This window comes from Gopherus evgoodei, chromosome 2 (genome assembly GCF_007399415.2).
Source record: "Gopherus evgoodei ecotype Sinaloan lineage chromosome 2, rGopEvg1_v1.p, whole genome shotgun sequence".
Classification (NCBI taxonomy): Eukaryota; Metazoa; Chordata; order Testudines; family Testudinidae; genus Gopherus; species Gopherus evgoodei.
Genome location: NC_044323.1, coordinates 223,966,984 through 223,980,044, shown reverse-complemented (window position 1 = coordinate 223,980,044; position 13,061 = coordinate 223,966,984). Strand labels below are relative to the sequence as shown.

Sequence of the window (13,061 nt, the reverse complement as noted above, 5' to 3'; positions counted from 1 at the left end):
GCTATGTTCCCTCCCCATTGGTTAAAGACTCTCTCTCCTGTTTTCCTTCTGTCCCTACTTTGCCCTTTGCCTTTTGTCATCATTTATTGAGTTACCTATCCATGGTAATTAAAGGAATTAATTTGAGGTGAGTAAGAATGTCCTATGAGCCTTTGATTATAAACTCCATAGGAAAGGTGACAGTGTCTTCTTGTACTGAGATTTGAGTAATATAGCAAAATGGTAGATAGACATATAATCAAAACACCAGGAACAGCTAGGACACCGTATAGTTACAATAATAATAACGTGCATAATCCATTAGAAGGTTAGATGTTTCCATCTCATTTAGCTTTTTTTCTTATTAGTTTCCATCCCTGACAATCACTTATTAATGTTCCAAAACACAGGCATTATGGCAGCTGTCTCACCTGAATTCGTTCAACTTCTAAAAAAGTTGCTGTTTGGAAGGCTTTTTCCCACAGGGTTAGGTCACACTCTAACTCCACAGAATAGTAGAGGTCCTCTCCAGATTCAGATTGGACACCGAAGCAGTGTTTCCGACGATCCAACAGATCACTGTCCTGATGAAAACCTGAAGTTATATAATCTGGCATACATAATTAATATTTCTTACTGTAAAGATCTATGCCTCAAACTTAACATTATAGTTAGGCATTGCTAACTTTATACATATTGCATTAACAGGTGAAAGTTCAGGAATTGCAAAGGAAAGCTTGGGCCTAAATGCTGGCATCTGAAGGAATTTGAAACAAGACATTATGTTGAAAGATGTGCATTTTATCAACATACTGTACTAGGATTTACAGAAAACCACACGCATAACTTTCAACATCTTAACAAGCCATTTCTCAAAAAGGGTACAATAGCTTTTTTTTTTAAAGTAATGAAGCATCTATAAAATATGTCTTCTATTTATCCATAAAAGAGGTCAAGCACAAAATAAGATGTGACTTTTTAAACTACTCTGCCAAACTCACCAACATACCCCACTGTACCCCACCAATGGAGCGAGAGAATACTTCAGTGTAAATAGTAATTCTGTCCTTGGCCTCTCTACTGAAACCTCCAGGAAAGAGTCCATATTTGTGCTAGTTTACTAAAGCCAGTATTAAAAGGTATACACTGTTATAGCCAGCCAGAAGAGATTTTTGTTCATCTCAATAGTAGAGTTGCTCTCTTTACGATTGTTTGTCCATAATTTAAGATCCAGGGAGAAGAGATTACGTAGACTACCAAGACAGATATTTGATATCAGACTGTAGAAAAATATAGCATTAAATAGTTGACAGGATTTAAAATTGAGATATTCGCAATGAAATCCACCATTAACAAAAATTTATCAATGAATTTTTTAAACAGCACTTTGAAAAACAGGAACATTGTGAGTTAAAATTCTGGTACACAGTTCACGCAAACACACTTGTGAAAACAAGAAAAGCAGCACCCAGAAGGATCACAGTGCAACAAATTCATTGTCAAAAATGACAGGCAACAAGGTCACCACCTAAACTGAGCACATATGGCATCAGCGATAAAAATAAATGCTTTTGGCTTTGAAGGCAAGTGAGGTCATATCTTATATTGGACCAACTTCTGTTGGTGGGAGAGACAAGCTTTTGAGCTTAGACAGAGCTCTTCCTCTACCAGCTGAATTAAAAGGAAGTCTCAGTTAGCTACAGCTCATTAGTGTCTGTACCCACTGTACATCAGATATTAGAGTGACTTAGTGTGTGATTCAAAACCTACTGAAGTCACAAGGAGTCTTTCTATTTACATCAGATAGCAATGGATCAGGCCCATAAACACAGACATTTGAACCACAACCACACAGGGGGTAGGTACTCAGATACCATGGAAATGTGATGGCAGTTGTGAACTGTATACATTCTCGGAGGCTCAGATCCTCAACTAGTGTAAATCAGCATAGATCTTTAAAAGACAATGGAGTCATGATGACTTACATCAGCATAGGATCTGGTTCTCTGCATGTAAGAGAGCACAGTTTGAAAATACAATGTACAAAATACAATATTCGTTCATGTACATTTACAAACTATACATAGATCTTCCACAAACTAGACTATTTAGGATGTTTCAAACTCCTTATGGAATAACATTCGCCTGAATTGACGTATTTATGTAGGATTTCTTGTAAGAATGATTATCTACCCAAACTATCATGGTAATATATGCTGAGAAGTGAACACAATATGTGAAAAAAAGATCAATTATTACTTTGGGACAGAATCACTTTCCCGTTCCTTTGCTTTTGCACCATTCAGGCAGTGTAAAAAGTGAGAAGTCCACCAGTCAGTCCCCTTGTGGGATGTTCCCTGGCATGGAGGGTCTCCCAAGGGGGTGTAGAGCTGACATAGCTGATTTCCTCTAGACTCTGGTACAGGGGGCGAGGGAAACGGATTGGCTGGAATGCTGTACACTCTGGCTATCCTCAACTGCGCTCTGATCCTTCAGGGACCACAGCCAACAGAGACAAGTTAGAGCAGCACCCTATAGTGTTCTAGCCTGCACTGGGGCTGAGGGAAAGAATCTGTTTGTTGGTCCTCAGTTTCTCTTTTTCTCCTGTACTGTGTTGCTCCAGATGACTGAGGGAGGGATGTCTTCCTTAGCCAGGTTCATACAGAGTTAGTTGAACTATCCTGCTGTCTCTGGGCTCTCACTGATGGGTAGCAGCAAAGAATCCTGTGGCACCTTATAGACTAACAGACGTTTTGGAGCATGAGCTTTCGTGGGTGAATACCCACTTCGTAAGATGCATGTAGTGGAAATTTCCAGGGGTAGTTATATATATGCAGGCAAGCTAGAGATAATGAGGTTAGTTCAATCAGGGAGGATGAGGCCCTGTTCTAGCAGTTGAGGTGTGAAAACCAAGGGAGGAGAAACTGGTTTTGTAGTTGGCAAGCCATTCACAGTCTTTGTTTAATCCTGAGCTGATGGTGTCAAATTTACAGATGAACTGAAGTTCAGCAGTTTCTTTTTGAAGTCTGGTCCTGAAGTTTTTTTGCTGCAGGATGACCACCTTAAGGTCTGCTATAGTGTGGCAAGAGACCAACACCTACAAAATCTCCATCAAGCATTCTCAAAACTACAATACCCGCATGAGGAAATAAGGAAACAGATCAACAGAGCAAGACGTGTACCCAGAAGCCTCCTACCACAAGACAAACCCAAGAAAGAAACCAACAGGACTCCACTGGCCATCACATACAGTCCTCAGCTAAAACCCCTCCAATGCATCATCAGGGATCTACAACCCATCCTGGACAACGATCCCACACTTTCACCTGCCAACCTGAAACATATTCTCACCAGTAACTGCACACCGCACCATAGTAACTCTAGCTCAGGAACCAATCCATGCAACAAACCTCGATGCCAACTCTGCCCACATATCTACACCAGCGACACCATCACAGGACCTAACCAGATCAGCCATACCATCACCGGTTCATTCACCTGCACGTCCACCAATGTAATATATGCCATCATATGCCAGCAATGCCCCTCTGCTACGTACATTGGCCAAACTGGACAGTCACTACAGAAAAGGATAAACGGACACAAATCAGATATCAGGAATGGCAATATACAAAAACCTGTAGGAGAACACTTCAACCTCCCTGGCCACACTATAGCAGACCTTAAGGTGGCCATCCTTGTCATAAACAGATAGCTAAGGGTTAATGTCTCTTCCACCTGAAGCACCTGACCAGAGGACCAATCAGGAAACCGGATTTTTTCAACTCTGGGTGGAGGGAAGTTTGTGTCTGAGTTTTTGTTTTCTGTCTGCCAGCTTTCTCTGAGCTTTGGAGAAGTAGTTTCTACTTTCTAGTCTTCTGTTTCTAAGTGTAAGGACAAAGAGATCAGATAGTAAGTTATATGGTTTCTTTTCTTTGGTATTTGCATGAATATAAGTGCTGGAGTGCTTTGATTTGTATTCTTTTTGAATAAGGCTGTTTATTCAATATTCTTTTAAGCAATTAACCCTGTATTGTGTCACCTTAATACAGAGAGACCATTTGTATGTATTTTTTCTTTCTTTTTATATAAAGCTTTCTTTTAAGACCTGTTGAAGTTTTCTTTACTGGGAAATTTCAGGAAAATTGAGTCTGTACTCACCAGGGAATTGGTGGGAGGAAGAAATCAGGGGGGAGATCTGTGTGTGTTGAATTTGCTAGCCTGATTTTGCATTTCCTCTGGGTAAAGAGGAAAGTGCTTTTTTTTGTTTCCAGGACTGGGAACGGAGAGGGGGAGTCACTCTGTTTGGATTCACAGAGCTTGTGTCTGTGTATCTCTCCAGGAGCACCTGGAGGGGGGAAGGGAAAAAGGATTATTTCCCTTTGTTGTGAGACTCAAGGGATTTGGGTCTTGGGGTCCCCAGGGAAGGTTTTTCAGGGGGACCAGAGTGCCCCAAAACACTCTAATTTTTTGGGTGGTGGCAGCAAGTACCAGGTCCAAGCTGGTAACTAAGCTTGGAGGTTTTCATGCTAACCCCCATATTTTGGACGCTAAGGTCCAAATCTGGGACTAAGGTTATGACATGGTGTAGCAGCGGTTGGGAGATAGACAGAATCCAGAAGCCAGTAGGAATATTATATTTTTCTTTTCTCTGCTAAGGGCTTTTTAGCAGACAGAAAAAGTTTGGTTTTAAAAGGGAACCAGAGAGAATTTTTTTTTCTGCTCTCTCTGGCAGTTTGTGGCTTGCATGTTAAGCAAGAAGTTGTTAAGGTGCTATTAAGAGTCTTTTGTCACACAATAGCACTCCCATTGAGAGTCATTACCAGCACTATATATATGCAAAAAAAGTGGTTTTTCAGGTTTACTTAACATTAAAGATTAGCTAAAGGCACTGTTGCTAGGCAGACTTCAGGAGGCAACAGAGAGCCTGCAGTTCAGAAGATAAACACCGGAGGGCACCCCAACACAAGAAAACAGGAATCATGACTTCTAAGGCAAAAATTGAGGCCGAAGGGCAATTCAAAGAAGCTGAACACAGGCGACAACTGGAGCTAAAAGAAAAGGAAGAAAGCATCAAACTGGCAGCCTACCAAAGAGAACAGGCAGCCAAAGAGGCAGCACACAAAAGAAAACTAGAAGAAGAAGAGGTGGCCTACCGAAGGAAACAAGCAGAAGAAGAGTTGGCCCACAGAAGGAAGCAAGAAGAAGAAGAGGCGGCTCACCGCCGAGAAATGGAAAAACAACAAAAAGAAATGGAAAAACAACAAAAAGAGAATGAAGAGAAGGAAAAACAGAGAAAACATGAACTGGAGTTGGCAAAAGCTGGGCTGCATGTGCCAGCCAACCCTAACAACCCGGCGCCAATTATTGCTCCACAGCACAGGAAATTTCCCACCTACAAGGCAGGTGATGACACCGAGGCCTTCTTGGAAAATTTTGAAAGAGCCTGTCTTGGGTACAGCATCCCCGAAGACCAGTACATGGTAGAATTAAGGCCACAACTCAGTGGACCTTTAGCAGAGGTGGCAGCTGAAATGCCTAAGCAGCAAATGAATGACTATAAACTTTTTCAAACCAAGGCCAGATACAGAATGGGGATAACCCCAGATCATGCCCGTCGGCGCTTCAGAACCCAAAAGTGGAAACCAGAGGTGTCATTTCCCAAACACGCCTACTACATTGCAAAAAACTATGAGGCCTGGATAACAGGAAACAATGTTCAAACCTTGGAAGAACTGCACCTCCTCATACAAATGGAGCAGTTCTTGGATGGTGTTCCTGAAGACATCACATGGTACATACAAGATGGAAAACCCAAAGATCTCGCTGAGGCGGGGGAGATTGGAGCCAAATGGATGGAACTGGCAGAAAGCAAGAAAGCTACTCTCAAGGGGAACGATTACCCCAGGGGGCACACAGACCATAAACCCTACAACCGAGGACAGCCAAAGACCCCACCTACCACCCAAGTAAAGCCACAGACACCCTACCCTTCCACCTCACCAGTCTCCAGTAACTCACCTCGGCCCAGTGACCCATCAGATGGAAGATGCTTTAAGTGTAATGAACTGGGACATATCAAGGCCAACTGTCCAAAGAACACCATGCGAGTGCAATTCATTACACCACCATCACACCAAAGATCCCCAGGCCCGGATGCCTCTCAAATACCCTTGGAGCGAAGGGAAAACTTGAGAGTGGGCGGAAAGAAGGTTACTGCGTGGAGAGACACGGGGGCACAAGTGTCAGCTATCCACCAATCCTTCGCTGACCCGAAATTCATCAACCCAAAGGCCAAAGTGACAATTTACCCCTTCATGTCACAAGCTGTAGACTTGCCTACAGCTCAACTGCCTGTCCAGTACAAAGGCTGGTCAGGAATGTGGACTTTTGCAGTCTATGACAATTATCCTATCCCCATGCTACTGGGGGAAGACTTGGCCAACCAGGTGAGGCGGGCCAAGAGAGTGGGAATGGTTACACGTAGCCAAACCAGGCAAGCTTCCAGACCCATTCCTGTTCCTGAGCCGTCCACAGACGCCCCGTCTGTGTTACCAGAGACCCAGACAGAGGTAGTGGACCCGGATTCCATGCCTACCACTGAAACAGACACAGCATCTCCAGTCCCAGGCCCGGAACTGGAACAGCAACCAGCACCAGCAAGTGCAACCACATCTTCACACTCAACGCCAGAGGGCGCCAGCGAGCCAGAACTGGCAGAAGCACAAGACAGCCATACCCAAAAGGCTCAGCCAGAGCCTGAAATACCCTCAGGTGCACCAGCGGAGAGCGGTTCACCAGCAACGGAAACAACCCCATCACCTACATCGCTTCCAGAGGGACCAAGCCCAAGTCCACAGTCTGAGGACCCCAGCCTCAAGGGAACAGTTCCAGACTGAGCAGGAAGCAGATGACAGCCTTCAGAAAGCTTGGGCAGCGGCACGGAGCACCCCACCGCCTCTCAGCTCTTCTAATCGATCCCGGTTTGTTATAGACCAAGGACTTTTATACAAGGAAATTCTTTCTGGTGGACACCGGGAAGAATGGCAGCCGCAAAAACAGTTGGTGATTCCAACTAAGTACCGGGGGAAGCTCTTAAGCTTGGCCCATGATCATCCCAGTGGCCATGCTGGGGTGAACAGAACCAAAGACCGGTTGGGGAAGTCCTTCCACTGGGAGGGGATGGACAAGGACGTTGCCAAGTATGTCCGGTCTTGTGAGGTATGCCAAAGAGTGGGAAAGCCTCAAGACCAGGTCAAGGCCCCTCTCCAGCCACTCCCCATAATTGAGGTCCCATTTCAGTGAGTAGCTGTGGATATTCTGAGCCCTTTCCCAAAAAAGACGCCCAGAGGAAAGCAGTACGTACTGACTTTAGTGGACTTTGCTACCCGATGGCCAGAAGCAGTAGCTCTAGGCAACACCAGGGCTAACACTGTGTGCCTGGCCCTAACAGACATCTTTGCCAGGGTAGGTTGGCCCTCCGACATCCTTACAGATTCAGGGTCTAATTTCCTGGCAGGGACCATGGAAAAACTGTGGGAAACTCATGGGGTGAATCACTTGGTTGCCACCCCGTACCACCATCAAACCAATGGCCTGGTGGAAAGTTCAATGAAGCTTTGGGGGCCATGATACGAAAATTCATCAATGAATTCTCCAATAATTGGGACCTAGTGTTGCAGCAGTTGCTGTTTGCCTACAGGGCTGTACCACATCCCAGTTTAGGGTTTTCACCATTTGAACTTGTGTATGGTCACGAGGTTAAGGGGCCATTACAGTTGGTGAAGCAGCAATGGGAGGGGTTTACGCCTTCTCCAGGAACTAACATTCTGGACTTTGTAAGCAACCTACAAAGCACCCTCCAACACTCTTTAGCCCTTGCTAGAGAGAACCTAAAGGATGCTCAAGAAGAGCAAAAGGCCTGGTATGACAGACATGCCAGAGAACGTTCCTTCAAGGTAGGAGACCAGGTTATGGTCTTGAAGGCGCAACAGGCCCATAAGATGGAAGCATCATGGGAAGGGCCATTCACGGTCCAAGAGCGCCTGGGAACTGTAAACTACCTCATAGCATTTCCCAATTCCTCACTAAAGCCTAAAGTGTACCATGTTAATTCTCTCAAGCCTTTCTATTCCAGAGACTTACAGGTTTGTCAGTTTACAGTCCAGGGAGATGATGCTGAGTGGCCTGACGGTGTCTACTACGACGGGAAAAAAGACGGTGGCGTGGAAGAGGTGAACCTCTCAACCACCCTGGAACGTCTGCAGCGGCGACAAATCAAGGAGCTGTGCACTAGCTTCGCCCCATTGTTCTCAGCCACGCCAGGACGGACTGAACGGGCATACCACTCCATTGATACAGGTAATGCTCACCCAATCAGAACCCCACCCTACCGGGTGTCTCCTCATGCCCAAGCTGCTATAGAACGGGAGATCCAGAACATGCTACAGATGGGTATAATCCGCCCATCTACCAGTGCATGGGCATCTCCAGTGGTTCTAGTACCCAAACCAGATGGGGAAATATGCTTTTGCATGGACTACCGTAAGCTAAATGCGGTAACTCGTCCGGACAACTATCCAATGCCACGCATTGATGAGCTATTGGAGAAGTTGGGACGTGCCCAGTTCATCTCTACAATAGACTTAACCAAGGGGTACTGGCAAGTACCGCTAGATGAACCTGCCAAGGAGAGGTCAGCATTCGTCACCCATGCGGGGGTGTATGAATTCAATGTCCTTCCTTTCGGCCTTCGAAATGCACCCGCCACCTTCCAGACGCTGGTAGATGGTCTACTAGCTGGACTGGGAGAATTTGCAGTTGCCTACCTCGATGATGTGGCCATTTTTTCAGACTCCTGGCCCGAACACCTACTGCACCTGGAAAAGGTCTTTGAGCGCATCAGGCAGGCCGGACTAACTGTTAAGGCCAAAAAGTGTCAAATAGGCCAAAACAGAGTGACTTACCTGGGGCACCAGGTGGGTCGAGGAACCATAAACCCCCTACAGGCCAAGGTGGATGCTATCCAAAAGTGGCCTGTCCCACGGTCCAAGAAGCAGGTCCAATCCTTCTTAGGCTTGGCCGGATACTACAGGCAATTTGTACCACACTACAGCCAAATCGCTGCCCCATTGACCGACCTAACCAAAAAGACCCAGCCAAATGCCGTTAAGTGGACTGATGAGTGTCAAAAAGCCTTTACCCAGCTTAAGGCAACGCTCATGTCTGACCCTGTACTCAGGGCCCCGGACTTTGACAAGCCATTCCTAGTAACCACGGATGCATCTGAGCGTGGTATAGGAGCAGTGCTCATGCAGGAAGCAACAGATCACAACTTCCATCCTGTCGTGTTTCTCAGCAAGAAACTGTCTGAGAGGGAAAGTCACTGGTCAGTCAGTGAAAAGGAATGCTATGCCATTGTGTACACCCTGGAAAAGCTGCGCCCATATGTTTGGGGACGGCGGTTCCAACTACAAACTGACCATGCTGCACTAAAGTGGCTTCATACTGCCAAGGGGAACAACAAGAAACTTCTTCGTTGGAGTTTAGCTCTCCAAGATTTTGATTTTGAAATTCAGCACATCACAGGAGCTTCTAACAAAGTAGCTGATGCACTCTCCCGTGAGAGTTTCCCAGAATTCAGTAGTTAAAAAGTGTTCTTAAAATGTAGAAGTCTGTTAGTTATATACTTAGGAGTATATGTAAAGGTGCATGTGTTGTATTAATCTGTTTATTTTCAAGTTCTAGAAGGAAATCGCCGCCAGTGAGCTTCCCCACTGTCTGCAATTTGGGGGGCGTGTCATAAACAGATAGCTAAGGGTTAATGTCTCTTCCACCTGAAGCACCTGACCAGAGGACCAATCAGGAAACCGGATTTTTTCAACTCTGGGTGGAGGGAAGTTTGTGTCTGAGTTTTTGTTTTCTGTCCGCCTGTTTTCTCTGAGCTTTGGAGAAGTAGTTTCTACTTTCTAGTCTTCTGTTTCTAAGTGTAAGGACAAAGAGATCAGATAGTAAGTTATATGGTTTCTTTTCTTTGGTATTTGCATGAATATAAGTGCTGGAGTGCTTTGATTTGTATTCTTTTTGAATAAGGCTGTTTATTCAATATTCTTCTAAGCAATTAACCCTGTATTGTGTCACCTTAATACAGAGAGACCATTTGTATGTATTTTTTCTTTCTTTTTATATAAAGCTTTCTTTTAAGACCTGTTGAAGTTTTCTTTACTGGGAAATTTCAGGAAAATTGAGTCTGTACTCACCAGGGAATTGGTAGGAGGAAGAAATCAGGGGGGAGATCTGTGTGTGTTGAATTTGCTAGCCTGATTTTGCATTTCCTCTGGGTAAAGAGGAAAGTGCTTTTTTTTGTTTCCAGGACTGGGAATGGAGAGGGGGAGTCACTCTGTTTGGATTCACAGAGCTTGTGTCTGTGTATCTCTCCAGGAGCACCTGGAGGGGGAAAGGGAAAAAGGATTATTTCCCTTTGTTGTGAGACTCAAGGGATTTGGGTCTTGGGGTCCCCAGGGAAGGTTTTTCAGGGGGACCAGAGTGCCCCAAAACACTCTAATTTTTTGGGTGGTGGCAGCAAGTACCAGGTCCAAGCTGGTAACTAAGCTTGGAGGTTTTCATGCTAACCCCCATATTTTGGACGCTAAGGTCCAAATCTGGGACTAAGGTTATGACAATCCTGCAGCAAAAAAACTTCAGGACCAGACTTCAAAGAGAAACTGCTGAGCTTCAGTTCATCTGCAAATTTGACACCATCAGCTCAGGATTAAACAAAGACTGTGAATGGCTTGCCAACTACAAAACCAGTTTCTCCTCCCTTGGTTTTCACACCTCAATTGCTAGAACAGGGCCTCATCCTCCCTGATTGAACTAACCTCATTATCTCTAGCTTGCCTGCATATATATAACTACCCCTGGAAATTTCCACTACATGCATCTGACGAAGTGGGTATTCACCCACGAAAGCTCTTGCTCCAAAACGTCTGTTAGTCTATAAGGTGCCACAGGATTCTTTGCTGCTTTTACAGATCCAGACTAACACAGCTACCCCTCTGATACTAATGGGTAGGTAAGCAGGCAATGGGAGAAGACTGAACTACTTCCCTCCTTTCCCTTTGATGGAGCAGTCAGCCACCAGGCAAGTTGTACAACAGCTGAACCAGGGAAGGGACAGCAGCTACTCAAGACCACCCTAAGCTCACACTAGAACTGCAGGGAAGTAGTGAGAGACTACTGGCGAGGTGACAACCCCTATGCTTCTCTCCATAGTGAAAATATTCCAATTTATCAACTTGTAGAGCACCACTTAGCAATCTCATTTTTCAATAATAATCAAATATTAATTTTCTTAACAGCCATCTCAAAGGCCAGAAGTTAGAGCCCAAGGCCATAAGTGTCCCCCAGTCTCCAGATTGGACACCCCTGGGTTAGAGGACAAATCATGACACTTTTATACTTGGATGGTAGCAAAGAATTAAAAATAAACATGATCTCAAAATATGCACACACTACTAACAACTTAGACGGTACATGGAATTGAATCTATCACCATCATATTTAGAACACTGATAAATAAGGCTAAGATTTTGTCACAGTTATTTTTAGTAAAAGTCATGGACAGGTCATGGGCAACAAACAGAAATTCACGGAGCCTGTGACCTGTCCATGACTTTTACTAAAAATAACAATATAAGCTGCGTGACAGATGTGCACAGCCCTGGCTGCAGCCCCACCGCGGGGCAGGAGCCCATGGCCCTGGCTGCAGCCCCTGTCGCAAACTGCGGGGCAGGAGCACACAGCCCCGGCTGTGATCCCCATTGTGGGGCTATGTGGGGAGCATAGCCACAGCTCCAGCTCTGGCTTCAACTGTGGGCAGGTGAAGAAATCACAAAGATCTGGTAAAGTCACAGAATCCATGACTGTCGTAACCACCATGACTAGCCTTACTAATAAATAATAACATATTACCTACTGAAAACACTCCTGTAACTTTTGTCCAATGACAGTAATACTGCTGCATGTTCAGTCATAACAAGTTTATTTGAAAACGTACTAGTGTTAGATGTTTACACCACATATTGTACCAGAGCTGTAACCACCCATGGCAGGGTGAATGGGGCAGCCACCCAGGGCACAAAGCCAGGGGAGGGAGGCAGAAAAATGGGACGGATGAAAAAAGAAAAGGTAGGAGGCAGAGCCCTGCAGTGGGACCTGGATCCACGGGTCCCATTACCATACCTGTCACCCTTACTTTTGTGCCTCTGCGGGTGGTGGCAATACCATGCCACCCTTACTTCTATGCTGCTTCTCATGGCAGTGCTGCCTTTGGAGCTGGGTGGCTGGAGAGTGGTGGCTTCTGGCCAGGCATCTAGCTCTGAAGGCAGCGCTGCCGCCAACAGTAGTGCACAAGAATGGCATGGTATGGTAATGGGACCCCTGGGGTCCCAGTCCTGCTGCAGAGCTGTATCCCCTACCATGTTATTCGCCCATCCCATTTTTCCACCCCTACTCCCCCAGCTTTGCACCTTGGGCAGCTGCCCCACTCACTCCACCCTGGTTATGATCCTGATGGCTACAACCGTGTTGAGAACTTCAAGAAAAAACACATTTCAGAGCAAAAAATAGGGATTTTTTTAAACTTTCATAACTAACATAACAAGCACAGGTGTGCTAGGGCTATGAACTACCAAGCCTAGTAGTGCTGGGACTGAGCCCAGACAGGCCTCCACACACACAAATTAACCACTGAATAGCATACACAGGGACAGGAGAATAGTGCCTGTCTTTACAAGGTTGGATTTAACACATCAGGGTTTCATGGCCACACTCATATAAGTCAATGAATCTATTTAGCGAGGGGCCTGACAAAATGAACATGTAAATGTGCAGAGTTTTGCAAAGAGTGAGCCTCTTCACGCTAACAGGACTCTGAGCTATATCTGTTCCTCAGGCCATTTTCCTTCTGCTAGGCAAAAGTTATCTAGCAGCTGAGCAGCACTCCTCAATGCAGGATTAAGTTCCCTTGTAGTCCCTGCACTTTTCATTACTTTTTCACCTGTGCGTAGGTGTGCAACACT

At 45.4% G+C, this 13,061-nt stretch overlaps 1 protein-coding gene across 3 annotated transcripts in view; it reads right to left on the bottom strand.

Annotated features, from left to right (window-relative positions):
* The window catches only part of SNTG1 (syntrophin gamma 1), a 567,484-nt gene that overhangs the window by 68,824 nt on the left and 485,599 nt on the right, over positions 1-13,061 (bottom strand). For all 3 annotated transcript variants that reach the window (XM_030553070.1, XM_030553068.1, XM_030553071.1), the window contains one exon: positions 411-563. In XM_030553070.1, coding sequence (XP_030408930.1) covers positions 411-563 — 153 coding nt within the window. The remainder of the gene's footprint in view (positions 1-410; positions 564-13,061) is intronic.